Source organism: Plecotus auritus (genome assembly GCF_963455305.1).
Source record: "Plecotus auritus genome assembly, chromosome: 10".
NCBI classification, from domain to species: domain Eukaryota; kingdom Metazoa; phylum Chordata; class Mammalia; order Chiroptera; family Vespertilionidae; genus Plecotus; species Plecotus auritus.
The window spans coordinates 384614-405119 of record NC_137785.1 but is presented as its reverse complement, the minus strand read 5'-3'; the positions used below and the strand labels follow the sequence as shown (position 1 = coordinate 405119).

General features: G+C 46.2%; 1 protein-coding gene across 1 annotated transcript; it reads right to left on the bottom strand.

Moving 5' to 3' along the window:
- Positions 1 to 1999: 1999 nt before the first annotated feature.
- On the bottom strand, positions 2000 to 20276 carry LOC308235018 (uncharacterized protein). Its single transcript, XM_080643618.1, has 3 exons — positions 20070 to 20276; positions 15507 to 15633; positions 2000 to 8179 (listed from the first exon to the last, which is right to left on the bottom strand). The coding sequence occupies exons 1-3, from the start codon at positions 20100 to 20102 to the stop codon at positions 5865 to 5867; spliced, it is 2475 nt and encodes an 824-aa protein (XP_080499744.1). The 5' UTR covers positions 20103 to 20276; the 3' UTR covers positions 2000 to 5864.
- Positions 20277 to 20506: the final 230 nt, after the last annotated feature.

Genomic DNA, 20506 nt, shown 5'->3' with positions numbered 1-20506 from the left:
CTTCCGGAGCCTTCCTTGGCTCAGCCCGCCAACAGCCTTCTGGGTAATGTAGTTTCCAGGGCAGAGGCAAGAGCAGGCGATTTCCCATCTGACTCATAGAAAAGGAGACCCCCTCTCCCCCCTCCCCCCCCCCAGAGGCACAGGAAAGAGCTGGTCCTGCTTAAAAGGCACCCACACCGCAGCCCCAGGGTCCCAGGCTGGGTTCCCAGTCAAGGGCACCTCCCTGGTTGCAGGTTCCTCAGCCCTCAGGGTCAGTCCCCTGCTGCAGACAAGCAATGGATGTGTCTCTCTCACATAGAAGTTTCTCTCTCTCTCTCTCTCCCTCACCCCCATCCCCCTTCCAATCTCTCCAGAAATCAATAGGAAAAAATATCCTCGGGTGAAAATTATATAAAAAAATCTTGAAAATGGCTAAAGGAAGTTGTCATCTTCTCCCTGGCGGTGGGCCCTGTGCATGCTGATAAAAATGCATGGTCTGCCCTAGCCGGTTTGCTCAGGGGGTAGAGCCAAATATCTCAGATGTTTCTGTCTCTCCCTCTAAACATAAATGGAAAAACAGCCTGAAGTGAGAATTAACAACAAAAAAAGCATTACCTGTCAAGATCCACACAGTATTAAGGGAGGTATGCCTACATTCCAGGGTGTTCAAAACTTTATCTGACAAAATAACGTACTTACTGCATCACATATAGGACAAACAACACAAGAATGTTGGACACACTTCGTTTTTTTAAATATATTTTATTGATTTTTTACAGAGGAAGGGAGAGGAATAGAGTTAGAAACATCGATGAGAGAAACATAGATCAGCTGCCTCCTGCACATCCTCTACTGGGCATGTGCCCGCAACCAAGGTACATGCCCATTGACCGGAATCGAACCCGGGACCTTTCAGTCCGCAGACCGACGCTCTATCCACTGAGCCAAACCAGCTAGCGCCGCACCTTTTTAAAAAATATATATTTTTATTGATTTCGGAGAGGAAAGGAGAGAAATAAACATCAATAATGAGAGAGAACCATTGATCGGCTGCCTCCTGCACACATCCCACTTGGGATTGAGCCAGCAACCTGGGCATGTGCCCTGACCAGGAATCACATGATAATTCTTTTATAGTACACATGTATTACAATTAGCAATAAATCATGGGTATGCACATATGCAAAAAAAAATTAATAACGATCAGATTCTCTCTCATCATTGATGTTTCTCTCTCCCTCTCCCTTCCTCTCTGAAATCAACAAAAATAAAAATATTATAAAAAAAGATCCATAGTGATCCTGTAATGAGACTTCTCCTATTTGAAAATTTAAAATGATTTCTCAGATTGCAGTAGGTGCAGAGGTCTTTGTCTGAAACCATCTTCAATGTCCCATCTGGCTGAGGTCTTTGCAGGCTTTAGAGTGTGGACAAAAAGTGGCCAGATGCTAACCTGACTAGCTCAGGTAAGGCCTGCGGGGCCTTGCACATTCAGAGTCCTAAAACAGCCACAAAGGATCGTCTAAAATTAACTTTTTAACCAGAAGCAGTGCCCGGGCTGTGGGTCAATCCCCAGTGGGGGGGCGTATACGAGGCAGCAAATAGGTGATTCTCTGTCATCATCGATGTTTCTCTCTCCCTCCCTTCCTCTAAAATCAATAAAAACATTTTCTTAAAGCATTTGATGGTGGGTACTCATGTCCTAGGCCAGTATCTTCCCTGACAAAGGTCAACCTTTACCCTGAGCCTGTCTGCTATCTTTTTGCATCTACAATAACATATCTTGGAATGCCTATGTAATTTCCCTTTTCTCCCGAATCCTCAAAGCACAGGCACCACTCTGAAAGACCACAAGTCCCCCCACTGTTATTAATTATTGACTGTTCACTATCCTGTACCCAGCTATGTAAAAAAAAAAAATGTTTATCATTTTACATTTTAGCCAACAGGATCCGCCCTTCCGGTTCCCTCAATTTGCTTTCTCCTACCTCCCTAATCTGTTAGCAATGGATTTCGTGTAACCAATATACATGTCTCCTCTTTTTAAAAAAAAAAAAAAAAAAATATATATATATATATATATATATTTATTGATTTCAGAGGGGAAGGCAGAGAGAAAGACAGAAACATAGATGAGAATCATTGATTGGCTGCCTCCTGCACACCCCCTACTGGGGATCCAGCAGCCAGACATGTGCCCTTGACTGGAATTCAACCCAGGACCCTTCAGTCTGCAGGCTAATGCTCTACCCACTGAGCCAAACTGGCCAGGGTTCACTGTTCTTTTAAAAAAAAAACATATAACAAACAAATAAATACATGAAAAAATAGCCAAAATTGACAGCCAATTAGGTTGAACACATTTTATCCAACGTACAGATATCTAGCAAATACACATCTGAAAAAAAGGCTCTCCATAAATGTCAGGAAATGCAATCAAATAACAGTGAGGCACAAAACAAAGATATAAGACAGTTTATACCACGACTTGCTAATACTGTTAAGTTAAATATTCATGTAGTCTAGGACTCAGACTATTCACTGAATTATTGACAAAAGTAAACAAGTCTATGTAATGATACACATATGCTTGTACCAGCTTTACTTGCTTATTTTTAAAAATCTATTTTAGGGAGACAGACAGTAATAGAGACAGAAACATACATTTGTTTTTCCAATGTTTATGCATTCATTGGTTGATTCCCCAACGTGCTCTCCTGAAAGGGGATTGAACCTGCAACCTTGACCTATCAGGAGAGCGCTCTAACAAACTCAGCTACCCAGCCAGGGCCCAGGTTTATTTCCAAGAGTCAAAAATTAGAAATAACCCAGTGTGCATGTACAAAATGAATGGGTACACTAATGGTTTATATATTTGAAGGTAATATAGTCAAAGATAATATTTCTCTGGAAAAGAAATGATGAGGTACTAACACATCATTAAATACATCTTCAACTATTTATGCAACAGAACTGAAGGCAGAAAATCCACTTTTATTGTCACCATATAAATTCTATGAAATGCAAAGTCAGCTATTAAAATGAAAAGTAAATTAATGGCAAGGAGAGATTATAAAAGGACATGAAGTAAATAGTAACACATATGGTTGACTATGATGATGGTTTCAGCTTAATACATGTCAAAGTTCATCAAATACTATACTTAAAATGTCATTTACCACATGTATCTTATAACAGAATAAAGATTTTTTAAAATGTCTCAAGATAAAAAAATTATCTTCAACTCTTTAAAAATACAGTTTGCAACTCTATATTCAATCCACGTTCTCATACCCTCTTGGGGTCAGTCTTGCTTAGTGACAACAAGTATATCAAACAATGGACTTTCATTGAAATCAACAGGAATGCTGGCTGGGTAACAATGTCATATCCCTGGAATATGACCCCTTTTCTTTATCTTTGATTTCCTGCCTGGGCACCAGTGGTCTTGAGATGAACATCTAAGACCCTATAGAAATTCATACACACACACACACACACACACAAATTTTTTAAATGTTGACATTTTATTTATTTTTAAAAATACATTTTTATTGATGTCATAGAGGAGAGAGGGAAAGATAGAAACATCAATGATTACAGAATCACTGATCGGCTACCTTCTGCATGCCCCCACACTGGGGATCAAGCTTGCAACCTGGGCAGATTCCCTGAGCAGGAATCAAACCATGACCTCCTGGTTCATAGATCGACACTCAACCACTGAGCCATGCCAGCCGGGCCACAAAATTTTTTGTAAAAGATAGCGATAGAAACATCAATGATAAGAATCAACCCTAGCCTGTTTGGCTCAGTGGGTAGAGCGTCAGCCTGTGAACCAAAGGTTCCTGGGTTCAATTCTGCACGTACCTTGGTTGCAGGCTCCTTTCCGATGGTCAGGGCCCATGCAGAAGGCAACCAGCAGATGTGTTTCTCCCACATCGATATTTCTCTTTCCCGCTCTCTAAAAAAGATCAATGGTGCCCTAGCTGGCTTGGCTCAGTGGATAGAGCGTCGGCCTGCTGACCGAAGGGTCCCAGGTTCAATTCCAGCCAAGGGCACATGCCTGGGTCGTGGGCTCGATCCCCAGTGGGGGGTGTGCAGGAGGCAGCTGATCAATGATTCTCTCTCATCACTGATGTTTCTCTTTCTCCTTCTTCCTTTCTCTCTGAATCAATATATTTAAAAAAAATATATCAATGGAAAAATATCCTTGGGTGAGGATCAACAACAAAAAAATAAAATGATGCCAAAACCGGTTTGGCTCAGTGGATGGAGCGTCGGCCTGCGGACTGAAGGGTCCCGGGTTCAATTCCGGTCAAGGGCATGTACCTTGGTTGCGGGTACATCCCCGGTGGGGGGTGTGCAGGAGGCAGCTGATTGATGTTTCTCTCTCATCGATGTTTCTAGCTCTCTATCCCTCTCCCTTCCTCTCTGTAAAATATCAATAAAAAATATATTTAAAATAAAATAAAATAAAATAAAATAAAATAAAATGATGAGAATTATTGATTGGCTGCCTCCTGCACACACCCTACTGGGGATCTAGCTCGCAAGCCAGGCATGTGCCTTGACCAGGAATCAAACTGTGACCTCCTGGTTCATAGGTCAATGCTCAACCACTGAGCAACACTGGCCAGGCCTAAAAATCTTTTGATTATCTTCGATGAAAATGACGTAAGTCACAGAAGATAAACATGCCTGGAGACCCTCAGATTTGTGTACACACTGATACATTCTTTTTCGCAGAAACATTTCCGGATGCACGTTTAGGAGAGGCACATTCCATCCAGTTGGATGCGGTCTCCAACAATACCAATTAAGCCAGTGATTCTGTAGCAAGCATGGCTTTCCCCTAACCCCTACATCCCACAGCCAGTTACCATCAACCATGTAATTGTGGACATAAGGGCACATGGCTCTTTGTAAGAACTTGGAAAATAATTCCCTTGAAAACTACTGGCATACCTTGTGAACAAGGTATAAATTAATGCTGCTCCCAGAAGCACTTGAGGTTGCACACCCTGACCCTCCTTAGGGTGATTTCTGAGGCTCCTAAAGTTCATAGCATTTAGGCTTCACATGACCAGAAAGCCCCGCAATCTTTCCTCGAAAGATGTGAACATGAACGCAAATTTGGCAAAACCCGGTGAGCTAGTTTCTGTCCCCAGGCCATTCCCTGTAACAGAGACACTTGGAGGCCCCTCCCATAAAAAGTTGTTTGTAGAACCCAAATCTGCTTATAGATTACACCACACATTAACTAGTGTACCCAAGATTGAAGAGTACTTAAAACAGTAAGAGAGTCATTATTTCACAAACCCAAGGAACACGGACCTGGTACTTCTTGCACTGGTGACTTGGAAATTGGAAATATTCGTCACAGGTATCCAGGGAAACCAGGACCCTGAAAAAGTCCTTCTCAGGGTGCCAGTTGAATTCAGATGACGTTCTCTGGGTTATCACCGCATCAGGTCCATTGCCCAACTATTCAGAGTGAACAGAATGCAGATCCCCTAAGGGCTCAGGCTATTCCTAATTTCCTCCAACAAACCAAGAAACAGAGTAAGCCACCCTGAGCACATTAGTATGGTGACTGATGCAAACTGTGGGAACCTTCTAGATGTTACAGGTGAAACATCTTTGACCAGAGACATCTGTAGTGACATAAATCTGGCAAAAGATGTGTGTAGATCAGAAAGTACAACGTAGACACATATGCTTCCCACATAACTAAAACTTATGGGGAACCACCCTACTGTTGATGTTTTATGCCCGAGATCAAATTCAGGCAAATGGAACCTCAGAGTTTCCTCCAGTGTTATTAACACTGAAAACAAAAAACACAAGCAAACAAACAAAACCACCTTAGAAGTCCTACACATCTAAGGCCTTCCTCCAGTGTGAACTCTCATGTGCTGAGAAAGGTTAGATTTTCGGCTAAAAGATTTGCCACATTCGATGCACTCAAAAGGCCGTTCTCCCGTGTGAACTCTCTGATGATACTGGAGGGTGGAACGAGAAGTAAAAGATTTCCCACATTCACTGCATTCGTAAGGCCTTTCTCCTGTGTGAGCTCTCTGGTGAATAATGAGGTGAATTCTTTGGGTAAAGGATTTCCCACACTGACTGCACTCATGAGGCTTTTCTCCTGTGTGAACTCTACGGTGTCGAATGAGTATTGAGCTATTTGTAAAAGACTTCTCACATTCACTGCACTTGTAAGGCCTCTCTCCCGTGTGAACTCTCTGATGATATCCAAGAGCAGAGACAGAAGTAAAAGACTTTCTACATTCACTACACTCATAAGGCCTTTCTCCAGTGTGAATTCTCCTGTGTTTAGAGAGGTACGAATTCTGGCTAAAGGTTCTCCCACAATCAGTACATTCATAAGGTTTTTCTCCAGTGTGAACCCTCTGGTGTTGATTCAACTGGGAACTATCCCTAAAAGATTTTCCACATTCATTGCAGTCAAAAGGCCTTTCTCCTGTGTGAACTCTCTGATGACAACGGAGGGCAGAGCTAGAGATAAATGATTTCTCACATTCACTACACTCATAAGGTTTTTCTCCAATGTGAACTTTCTGATGATAACGAAGGGAGGAGCCAGAGGTAAAGCATTTTCCACATTCACGACACTCATAAGGCCTCTCTCCTGTGTGAACTCTCTGGTGTATATTGAGATGATTTCTTTGGGTGAAAGTTTTCCCACATTCACTGCATTCGTAAGGCCTTTCTCCTGTGTGAACTCTGCGGTGTCGAATGAGTATTGGTCCATTGGTAAAAGATTTCCCACATTCACTGCACTCATAGGGTTTTTCTCCAGAGTGAACTCTCTGATGATAACAGAGGGCAGAGCCAGAGGTGAAAGATTTCCCACATTCACTACATTCAAAAGGCTTTTCTCCAGTGTGAACTCTCTGGTGTTGGGACAGATAAGATTTGTGGCTAAAGGATTTTCCACATTCACTGCACTCATAAGGCCTTTCCCCTGTGTGAATTCTTCGGTGTATAATGAGGTGATTTATTTGAGTAAAAGATTTCCCACAATGACTACACTCATATGGTCGTTCTCCTGTATGAACTCTCTGATGATAACGGAGGCCAGAGCTAGAGGTAAAAAACTTCCCACATTCATTGCATTTATAAGGCTTTTCTCCACTGTGAACTCTCTGATGATAACGAAGGGCAGAGCTAGAAGTGAAAGATTTCCCACATTCACTACACTCGTAAGGCCTTTCTCCTGTATGAACTCTCCCATGTTCAATAAGGTCAGATTTCCGTTTAAAGAATTTCCCGCATTCGGTGCACTCAAAACTCATTTCTCCAGAATAAACTGTCTGTTGTTGTGGAATAAGAGCAGAGCTTTGCCTGAAAGATGGTGCACATTCACAACAGACATAACAACTTTCTCCAGTGTGGCTTCTCTGAGGATAAATGAGGACAAATTTTTGGTTAAAGGATTTCCCACATTTTCCACACTTGTGCTGCCTTGCTGCGGAATGAATTCTTCGGTGTTGATTGAAGGCTGAGCTTCCCCTAAAGGATTTCCCACAGTCATCACATACATGAATTCTGTCATCATTGTGGACTCTCTGGTGAATAACAAATGAGGATTTGTACCTGAATGTTTTCCCACACTCACGGCACACAAAACACTGTTTTTTAATGTGCACTCCCGAGTCCTGAACATGTGTGTGTTTAGGACTGAAAGTTTTCTCACATTCTTCCCTAGTATAGTTGCTTTTTCTGTGCTGAAAAGTCCCCCTACATTTGGAGATTTTGTTTGGCTTCTCTCTGGTGTGAGTGGCCTGTTGGAGATGTCCTGAGGAGGTCAGGCAGTCCTTCCCAACCCCCTCACGGGTAGAGGGCTTCCGTGACTTATGGACATTGCAGCTCTTTTCAAACGAGGGTCTATCCGCAACACTTATAAAGGGTTTCTCTCCCATGAGCTGCTCCTGGTCATGTTGACAGTTGGCACTGAAATAAAATTGTTTTCCACATGCCCCACACTTCAGTCTGTGTAGTGTTTCCTGGTGCTCAGTCAAATGGAAGATATCTGTCAAGACTGGACCACACATCTCACAGGGGTGGGTCTTCTGGGAAGACTGAGATTCCCTGGAAGTCCTGGCTTGTGATACTCCCACAGGAATGCTCTGTTCAAATGGTGCCTCCACATTCTTTGTTCCACAACAGCAACCTAAGTGCAAAGAAATGATGGTAAATTACACGCTGACTTTATTGGCAAGGGGCAACCCAACCACAAATGTGTAAATCTTCAACAAAAAAAGAGCAGGGATAACTATGATTATGTCAGACTACATGACTTTAAGTCAAAAACTGTCACAAGTGACAAAGAACTTCTTTATATAATGATAAAGCAGCCAAGTAATCAAGAAAATGAAACTGTTATGAGTACATATGTACCCAATATCAGAACACATAACTATATTTAGGAAGTACTGATCTGAAGAAAGAAATGGACAGCAATGCAGTAATAGTTGGTGACTTCAATACTCCACTTTCAACATTGGATAGATCACCCAGACAAAAATAGCAGTAAAAGAATATCGAACCTGAACTTTTCTTAAGAGCAAATGGACCTGGCCCTGGCCAGGTAGCTCATTTGGTTACAGAGTGGTCCTGATATGGCAAGGTTGCAGGTTCAAGACCTGCTCAGGGTACATACAAGAATCAACCAATGAATTTATGCATAAATAAGTGGGACAAAAAAATCAATATTTCTCCCTCTCTCCCTCTGCCCCTTCTAAAATCAATAAATAAAAAATTTAAAAACAACAGATATATACAGAACATGCAGCAGTATACACATTCTTCTCAAGTCCAAAATGAACATATGATATAACAAATCATGTTAGGTCACAAAACAAGTCTTAACACGTTAAGCGCCCAGTCAGTCACCGTTGACTGACACTATACTTTCTGTCGGGAAGACAAAACAGGTTGGGCGCTTAATGTGTTAACAAACTTAAGAAGGCCGAAATCATATCAAATATCTTTTCCAAACAAAATGGCATGAAACTAGAAATCATCAGAGAAAGAAAGCTGGAAAATAACAAATATGTAAAATTTAAGCAACAAACTCCTGAAAAATCAATGGGTCAATGACATCAAAACTACATAGTCAGACAAATGAAAACGGAAACATAACACACCAAAATGCAACAAAAGCAGCAGAGGTAAGGTTATAGTAATAAATGCCTACCTTAAGATAAAAGAAAGATCTCAAACAACCTCCCTTTATATTTTAGGTATAAGAAAAAACAACAACCCTAGCAGGTTTGGTTCAGTGGACAGTGTCTGCCTGCGGACCGAAGGGTCCCAGGTTCAATTTTGGTTAAGGTTACTACCTTGGTTGCAGGCTCCTCCTTGGCCCTGGTCCTAGTCAGGGCCGGAGCAGAGAGCAACTAATTGATGTGTTTCTCTCACATCGATATTTCTCTGTCTTTCCCTCTCTCTTCCACTCTCTCTAAAAATCAATGGAAAAATCCTTGGGTGAGGATTATAAAAAGAAGAAGAAAAAAACATCAAACTAAGGTAAAAGTTAGTAAAGAAAGCAAATAACAAACATAGCAGAAATAAGTGAAAAGGAGAGAGAAAAAAATAATTGAAAAGATTCATGAAAAAGAATTGGTATTTTGAAAGGATAAATTGATAAGCATTTAGATACACTAAGTGAAAAGACACATATGATCAGAAATAAAAGGAGATATCACAACTGGTAGTACAGGAATACAATCCTATATGACAAAGGCTAATCTTCGAATTGTCCCCATGGGCAGGAGTTCAACCAACGGGGAGTTGGATGTGCACTGACCACCAGGGGGTGGCACAGAACATGGTGGGTGTCAGCGACTCGGCGCTGGCAGCGGGAGGCAGTGAAGCACTGCCGGCCCTGATGGGCCCCGAGGAGAGCGGGAATGCAGCGCGATGATGGAGCAGGTGAGGGGGTGGTGCCAGGCTAAGGTGGGGGTGAGCCAGGGGTCCCGAACACCCTGCCGGTCACCCCACAGATCGGTCCTGATCGCCAGCCAGGCCTAGGGACCCTACCCATGCACGAATTTCGTGCACTGGGCCTCTAGTAGAAAAATAAAGAATACCCAAATTAGAATGGAAGAAGCAAAACTGTCTGTTTGCAGATGACATCATCTTATATATAGAAAACACTCAAGACTCCACCAAAACACCCTTAGAATTAATCAATGAATTCAGTAAAGTTGTAGGATTAAAAAAAAAAATCAATATACAAAACTCAGTTGCCATGGCCAGTTAGCTAAGTTGGTTAGAGTCATCCCAATAGGCCAAGGTTGCAGGTTCATTCTTCGATCAGGGCATATAAAAAAGCACCAACCATGCTCAGTGGACAGAGCGTCGGCCTGCAGACTGAAGGGTCCTGGGTTCGACTGCAGTCAAGGGCCCATGCCTGTGTTGCGGTCTCGGTTCCCAGTGGGGGACATGCAGGAGGCGACCGATCAATGATTGTCATCGATGTTTCTCTCTCTCTCTCTTCCTCTCCCTTACTCTCTGAAATTAAAAAAAAAAAAATTTTTTAAAAGCAGCAACCAATCTATAATAATAAAAGCATAATATGCTAATTAGACCAGACATCCATCTGGACAACCTTCCAGACGAAGCCAGGGCTGCAAGGGAAGCCCGGGTCCTGGGTGCCAGAGGGAAGCCGGAGCCGGCAGCCAGGGGAAGGAAGGCCTACTCTTGCATGAATTTCGTGCATACTAGTAAACAAGTGGAACAACAAATCAACGTTTCTCTTTCTCTGTGCCTCTCCCTCCCTCCTCTAAAAAACAAACAACCTATTGTTTTCAGTCCCAGGAAAACACCTGCATCTTTCTCTTTCCTCTATTCCTCCTCCATACCCATGCATCTCCTAAACGATAAGGGACCCCGTGAGACCTGCAACCAGGGAGTAATGGCAGCAGCAGCTTGTCCCAGGCTAACCCCTGACCCTGTCCCCAAAGCCACGTTTTCTGACGTCTTCGTGAGCCAAAGTGGCTCATTTCCCCACCAATCCCTCTCTTGTTGCTTCTTCTATCCCAGGCCCTTCCTTGTTTCACTGTCCCCAGATTTAATAAATATCTTCTAAAAAAAAAAAAACCGAAAACAAAACAAACAAAATGTATTAGAAAAAAAAAATTTTTTTAACGCAGCTGTGTTTATACACACCAAAAATAAACTATCTGCAAAGGAAATTTTTAAAAATCCCATTTAAAATAGCATCAGTGCCCTGACCGGTGTGGCTCAATGGAGTGAAGGTCGTCCCATGCACCAAGAGGTCACCATATTGATTCCTGGTTAGATTCAGGATAGAGCACATGCTGGGGTTCGGACAGCCGTGGGCAAACTACGGCCCGCGGGCCGGATCCGGCTGTTCTATCATCCGGTTCTCTTGCTCTCCCCTCCGCTCCTTTACTTTGAATTTATATTAGTTCACACAAACACTCCATCCATGCTTTTGTTCCGGCCCTCCGGTCCGGTTTAAGAACCCATTGTGGCCCTCGAGTCAAAAAGTTTGCCCACCCCTGGGTTAGGATCTTGATCCCCAACAGGGGATGTGTGGGAGTCAGCCAATTGATGTTTCTCTCTCATGAGTGTTTCTATCTTTTTATCATCTCCTTTCCTCTCTCTAAAATCAATAAAAACGTATTTAAAAAAATAAATTAAAAAAAAAATATCCTGAGGTGAGGATTAACAATAAAAAAATAGCATAAAAAATAATAAAGCACTCATGAATAAATTTAACCTAGGAGGTGAAAGATCTTTATTCTGAAAATTATTGAAGAAGTTACAAATAAATAGAAAAATATCCAGTGTTCTTGGACTGAAAGAATAAATATTGTTATGTTCATTTTACCCAGGTAATCTCCCCAGTGTGATCTACAGATTCTATGTAATTCATATCAGAATTCCAATGACATATTTCACGGATACAGAAAAAACAACCCACTTGATTTGGGATGATGAACATAGTGGAAAGATGATGTGTTATAGAATTGAAACTGGTATTACTTTGTTAACCAGTGTCACCCCAATAAATTCAGTAAGAAGATCCTAAAATCCGTATGGAACCACACAAAAAATCCAAATAGCCAAAGCAATCCTTTTAAAAAATATATACATAGGTTTTTACTGATTTCAGAGAGGAAGGGAGAGGGAGAGAGAGACAGAAACATCAACGATGAGAATCACTGATTGGCAACCCGGGCATGTGCCCTGGCCAGGAATGGAATCATGATCTCCTGATTCATAGGGTGATGCCAGCCTGGCAGGAATCTTAAAAAACAAAACAAAACAAAACAAAAAAAAAACAAAACAAAACAACAGAAAGAAAAACACAAAAGCGAAAGCCATCGCACTTCCTATCTCAAAATATTGCAAAGCTGTAAGCAATCACAACACTTGGTACCGGCATAAAAATAGACGAATGGAAAAGAGCAGAGCCCAGAAATAAAGCCCAGCATCTGTGGTCAGATCATCTTTACCTGGGGAGCCAAGAACACACCTGAGGAAAGGACAGTCTCTTCAATAAATGATGATGAGCCCTGGCCAGGGAGCTCACTTGGTGACCAGCATCATCCCAGTACACCAAGGTTGCGGGTTGGAACAAGAATCAATCAATTAATGCATAAATAGGTGGAACAGCTAATCGATGTTTCTCTCTCTCTCTCTCTCCCTCTCTAAGATCAATAAAGGAAAAATAAACAAGGGATGAGAAAAATGGATCATTATTATGTGCGAAAATTAAAAGTAACTTGAACGTAAAAAAGATTTAAGACCTGAAATTGTTAAACTTTTAGAAGAAAGTGTAAAGGAAAAGCTCCTGGACTTTGGTGTTGGCAATGATATTTTTGGATATGAAAGCAACAGCACAGACAACAAAAGCAAAAATAAGCAAGTGGGCGACATGAAACCAAAAAGCTTCTACACAGCAAGAGGCATAATCAACAAAATAAAAAGGCAACCTAAGAAATAGGAGAAAATATTTGCCAAAGATGTATCCAATAAGGGATTAATATCCAGAATATATAGCTCTGACAAGTATGGCTCAGTTGGTTGGAGTGCACCAAAAGGTCACAGGTTTAATTCCCAGTCAGGGCACATTCCTGGGTTGCAGGCTCGATCCCTGCCCCAGCTGGGGAATGAGTGTGAGAGGCAACCCCATCCATTTCTCTCTCTCGCGCGCTCTCTCTCTCTCTCCCCCCCACCCTTCCGTTACTCCCTTCCCCTGTCTCTCTAAATAAATAAATGAATCTGTCCTCAGGTGAAGAAAAAAAAAATCCAGAATGTATATATAAAAAACTCACACAATTCAACAACAAAAGAATAATTCAATTAAAAATGGCAAAGGATGTGTACGGATATTTACTCAAAGACATACAAATGGCAAAGAGATACCACAAAGATGCAAATTCAAACCACAATGACACACCACCTCACAGCTGTTAGGATGGCTACTAACAACAACAAAACAACAAAACAACAAAAAAAAAACCACACACACAACAAGAGATAACAAGTGTAACCAGGATGTGAAGAAAAGGAAACCTTTGTATACTGCAGGACCGCACCTCCATACAGCCACTATAACCAACTGTAGGGAAGTTCCTCAAAACATTCAAAATAGAACTACCATATGGTCCAACAACCCCACTTCTATTGTACTTTATCCAAAAGAAACAAAAATCAGTATCTCAAAGAGATATGTGCACGCCTATGTTTACTGCAGCATTATTCATAATAGCCATGTTAAGAAATTACCTAAAGAATCTGTCTACAACTGAATGGATAAAGAAAGTCTGACACACACACACACACACACACACACACACACACACACACAATGGGGTACTATTCAGCCATAAAAAGAAAATCTTGCATTTGTAACAACATCAATGAACCTGAAGGGCATAAAGCAAAGTGAAATAAGCCAGACTGAGAAAGACAAATACTGTGTAATATCACTTACATGTGGAATCTTAAAAGAAGAGTTGAATCATAAAAACAAAAAGAATGCCAGGGACTAGGGGTTAAGGGAAATGGGGAGATATTGGTGAGTTACAAAATTAAGTTCTGAGATTCTAATGTAAAACATGGTGACTATAGTTAATAATGCTGTACTGTGTACTTGACATTTGCTAAGAGCGCACATTAAGAAGGTAAATACAATAGTCTGCTCTAATCGGGGGGGATGCCTTCCAAGAAGCCATGAGTAGTATCCAGGCCGTACGTAAGGTGATGGATGCGTTAATTTGATTGCACTAATCGTTTCACAATGTATATGTACAATAAATCATATCATACATTTTAAATATGTACAATAGTGTTTGTCAGTTATACCTCAATAAAGCCAGAAAAAAAGATCTAAATACTACAAATAGAACCATACAGGACAGTCTTAAAAAATAACCCATGGAGCCCTAGCTGGTGTGGCTCAGTGGACAGAGCATTGGCCTGCAGACTGAAGGATCCCGGGTTCGATTCCAGACAAGGGCACATGCCTGGGATGTAGGCTCGATCCCCAGCAGAGGGCATGCAGAAGGCAGTCATCACTGACGTTTCTCTCTCTCTCTCTCTCTCCCTCTCCCTCTCCCTTCCTCTCTGAAATCAATAAAAAATATTAAAATAAACAAATTAAATAAAAAATAACCTATGGGACTGGTAAGTAATGACCATGATGATGCCTGTAATTGCCAGCATAGGCAAGCACAAGAAAATGTCAAATAAAGAAAGGAGGGGAGCTCTAACCTATGTGGCTCAGCGGACAGAGCGTCGGCCTGCGGACTCAAGGGTCCCAGGTTCGATCCCGGTCAAGGGCATGTACCTTGGTTGCGGGCACATCCCCAGTGGGAGGTGTGCAGGAGGCAGCTGATGGATGTTTCTCTCTCATCGATGTTTCTAGCTCTCTGTCCCTCTCCCTTCCTCTCTGTAAAATATCAATAAAATATATTAAAGAAGAAGAAAAAAAAGGAGGGGAAAACTGAAGTGCCACCTGCCTGGATACACGGCCCCGCCAGGCCGAGGGAAGACAAGGCGGGTCATTGGGCTCCTGTGCGCGTTCAGCACGGCATGTATTCAGGCCGCAGGGAGGAGAGGCCGTGCGGGCAGACAGGCCCTGCCAAGGACAGCAACTGCCCAGAAACCAGGGAGGCAGGCAGTGCTCACAGTCCGCACGGGAGGACGGAGCCCCCTGGGGGAAGAGGGACGTGGGGAAGTGCACAGGCCGGTCCAGGTCACTGGGGAGAGCGAGGGTCTTACCCTGAGAGGACACAAGCCGGTGCCCACAGTCCACACGGGAGGACGGAGCCCCTGGGGGAGGGGGACGTGGGGAAATGCACAGGCCGGTCCAGGTCACTGGGGAGAGTGAGGGTCTTACCCTGGGAGGACACAAGCCGGTGCCCACAGTCCACACGGGAGGACGGAGCCCCCGGGGCAGGGGGACGTGGGGAAGTGCACAGGCCGGTCCAGGTCACTGGGGAGAGTGAGGGTCTTACCCTGGGAGGACACGAGGGCAAAGTTCTCCAGCATCACATCGAGGTACAGGCGTCTCTGAGCCTCAGGAAGGAGGCGCCATTCCTCCTTGGAGAAGTGCAGAGCGACATCCTCAAAGGCCACACGGTCCTGTCAGGGTTAAAACAAACAAAACATGAACAGTGTCTCTCGGTACCAGCTCCTCACACATCTTCCCGTTGCCCATCATCCTCTAGGGCTCCCCCCTCAGAGGAGATGCCAGGCCCTGGTGCTCACAGAGCCATTAATCACCGTTCTCGCTCTCAGCAACAATAGGAGGCGGGTCAGGGGGAAGGGGGGGAGGGGGAGAACGCAGATAAGTGTTGTCTGCGCTCTGAACGGGGCCTGCACCCCTCCTGAGAAACCATTTACCTGGGGTTTCCCACACTGTGCCTCTAAGACAGCTGAAAATCTGATTGCATGTTCAGTCCAGCAGCTCTGCCCCCTTCGGATCCACAGCACAGGCAGATCTCTGCACTCACCGTGTACTTGGCACAGGACACCCAAAGGGTACACAGCCCGTCCTCTGGGGGATCTCAAACACGAAACGCCCCGAATGAGACTCTGGAGACCCCCCAGCCTGCCTCTGATATTCACTTCAGTATTCGCCACCCAGAACCACACGTGAATTTCAGGTAATAATAACCCCCTTCTATTTTCTGCACTGTCCTTGACATCCCCACAGCAGCCACATCCTGCTCCCTCCACCCGACCTCCCTTACAGGTACACTGACACAATGACCACATTTGTCCCAGACCTTATCCCCGGGCAAGGTATGAACTCCCCAGATTCCATCCAAACTCACCACAAAGCCCTAACCGGTGTGGCTCAGTGGATAGAGCGTCAACCTGCGGACTGAAGGGTCCCAGGTTCGATTCCGGTCAAGGGCATGGACCTTGGTTGCGGGCACATCCCCAGTGGGAGGTGTGCAGGAGGCAGCTGATGGATGTTTCTCTCTCATAGATGTTTCTAACTCTCTTTCTCTCCCTTCCTCTCTGTAAAAAATCAATAAAATATATTAAAAAAACTCACCACAAAGTTCTGGTGAGCCCACACAGCAGTGGATAAACAGAAGCCCCGTCCTCTGGTGTCATTCCTCTCTTTTTTAAAAACATAATTTTACTGACTTCAGAGAGGGAGGGAGAGGGAGAGACAGAAACCTCAATGATGGAAGAGAACTACTGACCAGCTGCCTCCTGCGTGCCCCCTGCTAGGGATGAGCTCACAGCCCGCGCATGTGCCCTTGACTGGAACTGAACCCGGGACCCTTCAGTCCGCAGGCCGACACTCCCAAACCGGCCGGGGCTGGTGTCATCTCTGAATTACTCCTCCGCCTTCATGGCTGCTCCATGGAAGCCTGGGCTCCCCCAGCCCCTGCCAGATCAGCCCCCTCCCACACCATTCCCGCCATCACTTCCCTCCTCAGCATGCACGCTCGTCTTTCTGGTCCCATAATTAGTTAGCATTACCACCACGACCTGCACTCCCCTCCTTACATGTGCTCCACCGCTCCACCCTGGTCCACAGTAAGAGCCATCGCTTTTGCACGTCTCCATCATGAAACCCTCCCAGATTTCCCGGCCTGTGTGTCCCGTTGCCCACTTTATGCCTCCACTCACTGTCTCTGAAACTTCTCAGACAAACAATGACAAGTGTTATTGGATGAAGATGCGTGTCAAACTCAAAGACAACTTGCAGAAAGATTAAACGCTGCTCAGCAAACAATTTCCGACCGTTTACAAGCAATGGGAAGGATTTTAAAGGAAGGAAAATGGGTGCTGCCACATCAACTGAAGGAAAGACAAATGGAAAACCGAAAAGTCATCAGTAAAATGTGGCTTCAACGGCACGAAAGAAAGTCTTTTTTGCATCGAACTGTGACTGGTGATGAAAAGTGGATTTATTGTGAGAATCCCAAACGCACAGAATCATGGGCTGTTCCAGGTCAACCATCAACATCGACGGCCTCCATTGCTTCAGCCGCTAAGACCAAAAATCCTGAGGTTGTTCCCAATTCCTCCTTTTTTCCCCTCACCTACGACGTCCAAAAATCTACATGGCCCGTCTTTAAAAATGGACCCAGAATCCAACTTCTTCCACCTCCACCGTCACCACTCCCGTCCAACAACTTCCGTCTGGATTAGAGCAGTTGCCCCTCCTCGGCTCTGACTCCTCCCTTAGCCCTATAATCTGTCCTCCATGTGCAGCCAGAAGAAACCTATTACATCCTGGAGAGACCAACTCCTTCTTCTTGTCCATCTGCCTCCACTAGAGATGCCCCACCTCTTAGGCAGCTACATTACAGGCATGATCACTGACCGCCCCCCCTCCCCGGCCCGCTCTTCTTTTAAAAAATATATTTCTTTATTGATTTCAGAGAGGAAGAGAGAAGGAGAGATAGAAACATCAATGATGAGAATCATTGATCCACTGCCTCCTGCACGCCCCCCACTGGGGATCGAGCCCACAACCCAGGCATGTGCCCTTGGCCGGAATCGAACCTGGGACCCTTCAGTCCACAGGCTGACGCTCCATCCACTGAGCCAAGCCGGCTAGGACCCTGCACCCTCCTCTTTATTCTTAAAAAGAACGGAGACCTGCCGGCAGGGTGGTCAGTCGGTTGGAGCGCTGTCCCGAATGCCAACAGCCTGCAGGTGCAGACCTGGTTTGGGGGTTTGATCCCTGCTCAGGACGTGTAGGGGAGCGATGTTTCTCACATCCATGCTTCTCTCTTTCAAGTCAGTAAACACATCCTCGGGGGAGGATTTAAAAACAAATTATTAAAATGAAAAAGTGAAAACAGAAAAAGGGAAGAATGGAGATCGGCACTGCCTCCGTATCCCCAGCTTCGCGGCACCTCCGCGCATCTGCACCTGCTGGTGTCTGCCCTGGGTTAACCTCCCACGCCTCTTTACACCGGCTGCCAGAAATGGGAGCCCCTTCAGGTCACCTGTGCCCCGTCCCTCGGGACACAGGGATTGGGGGTACCCCAGGGGTCCCCACATCCAAGAGATGGGAAGATACCAAGGGGAGAGTCTGCAGACACCACGACCTCAGACCTTTAGGCTTGGGGATCTCTAAAGGCCTCAGACCCACCAGCTTGGGACACAGATGAAAACGTCGGAACCTGGCAATCGCAGACGTCACCCGGGTGGCGTCAGGACCGCGGAGGGGCTGGGACACCCTGCCCTTCCCTGTGTGGGTGCTAGAAGCGGCTTTGCAATGCCGGGGACCTGTGGGAAGACGCAGACAACCACCCAGCAGCGCCAAGGGAGCGGGTCTGGCGGAACCCCCGGCCGCCCTGGAGTCGGTGCCCTCCATGCTGCCCGAGTCAGCTGTGACCTTGGGCAAGAACGCAAGTAGCGGGCGAGCACGATGGCGTTGGTGGAGCGGGCCCACGCCATCAGTCTGACCTCCCCCTGGGGCCTCCTCACTCCCATCCTAGACTTGCTCTCTCTCTGAGCAGCCTTTTTTTTCTTTCTTTTTCTCTGAGCCGCTTTTGTAAAACATTAAAAGGCCTGTCACAGCCCTAGCCGGTTTGGCTCAGTGGATAGAATCTGGCCTGCGGACCAAAGGGTCCTGGGTTCGATGTGTTTTTCTCACATTGATATTTGTCTTTCCCTCTCTCTAAACATCAATGGAAAAATATCCTCGGGTGTAGACTGAAAAATCCTATATAATAAAAGCCTAATATGCTAATTGTCCGGTCATCTGGTTGGCCGTTCAACCAATCAAAGCGCAATATGCTAATGCTATGCTAAGGCTGCTCAACCGCTCGCTATGACGTGCACTGACCACCAGGGGGCAGACGCTCTGATGCTCCGACTGGTAGGTTAGTTTGCTGCTGGGGTCCAGCTGATTGGGACGGAGTGAGACGGGATGGACACCCTCTGAAGCCTTCCCGCAGTCCCTCCCCAGCCCTGACGGTGTACGGGTGGGGGTCCCTCAGCGTGACCTGCACCCTTATGCAATCCGGGACCCCTGGGGGATGTCAGCGAGCCGGCTTTGGCCCGAAGCTAGGAGGCGCACGGACCACCACGGGGGCAGATGCTCGATGCAGGAGTTGCCCCCGGGGGTCAGTGCGCTCCCACAGGGGGAGCGCTGCTCGGCCAGTCGCTGGGGGGACGGCGGGGGGGGGTGCAGGGGCGGGAGCGGGCCTAAGCCATCAGTGGGACCTCCCCAGAGGGCACAGGCCATGTTGAGGCCCCCCACCCCCCGCCCCCAGGGACCGCTCCCCCGCGTGCACTAACTCTGTGCACCGGGCCTGTCCCCCAAGTGTCCCTCTTCCGTTCACAAACGTCCACGGCGCGCCAGCCCGGCCCGTCCAGACGCCAGTCTGTCCCTGGTGCGCGGCAAAAAGGAGCCCAGGTTCCCGGATGCTCCCGGCTCAGCCGCCCTGCGCGGTTCCCCCGCAGCCCCTCCCCACCTCCTACCCCCCTTCACACCGGCCCTCACGCGGGGCCTGGGCGGCAGGACGGACGGGCTCCCGCCCCCGGGCTGCAGGGCTGGGGGGTGGGGCGGCGGGGAGGCCGGGGGACGCGCTCACCTCATCCGGGCGCCTCGGCGCGGCCGCCGCCATCGGGATCAGCGGGAGGAGCGGGCGGGGGGCGGCCCGGGTCGGCGTCCCCGTCCCTGTCAGTCCCCGGAGGAGCCGCCCGCCTCACCCCGCGTCTGCGCGGCGGAAACCAGGCCTCCGGCGCCGTCCAGGTTCCAGCAGGTCGTTCTGGGCCCACGGTCCCCGGCCTCCGACGCGATGAAAGGGTCCGTGAGGTGCCAAGTGACCGCCACGGGAGAGGCCGGAAGTCCCGCCTTGGCGGGACCCGCAGACCGGAAGTGCCTCCTCCTGAGTCGCCATTGGCTCATCCTGTCGGTCCCTCGCGCACAGTCTCCTGGGTAACGTAGTTCCCAGGGCCCCGGGCACCAGAAGGAATGTGTTCATGCTTGGATCAGAGCATGGGCCGGCCTGAGGAAATGCTCATCAAT

Excerpts from the sequence above, each read along its gene's own strand:
- LOC308235018 (XM_080643618.1), bottom strand. The coding sequence starts at position 20,102 with ATGGCGGCGGCCGCGCCGAGGCGCCCGGATGAG. Across the intron at positions 15,634-20,069 it reads CGCCGAGGCGCCCGGATGAG|GACCGTGTGGCCTTTGAGGA; the intron begins GTGAGCGCGTCC and ends TAACCCTGACAG. Across the intron at positions 8,180-15,506 it reads TGCCCTCGTGTCCTCCCAGG|GTTGCTGTTGTGGAACAAAG; the intron begins GTAAGACCCTCA and ends CTTTGCACTTAG.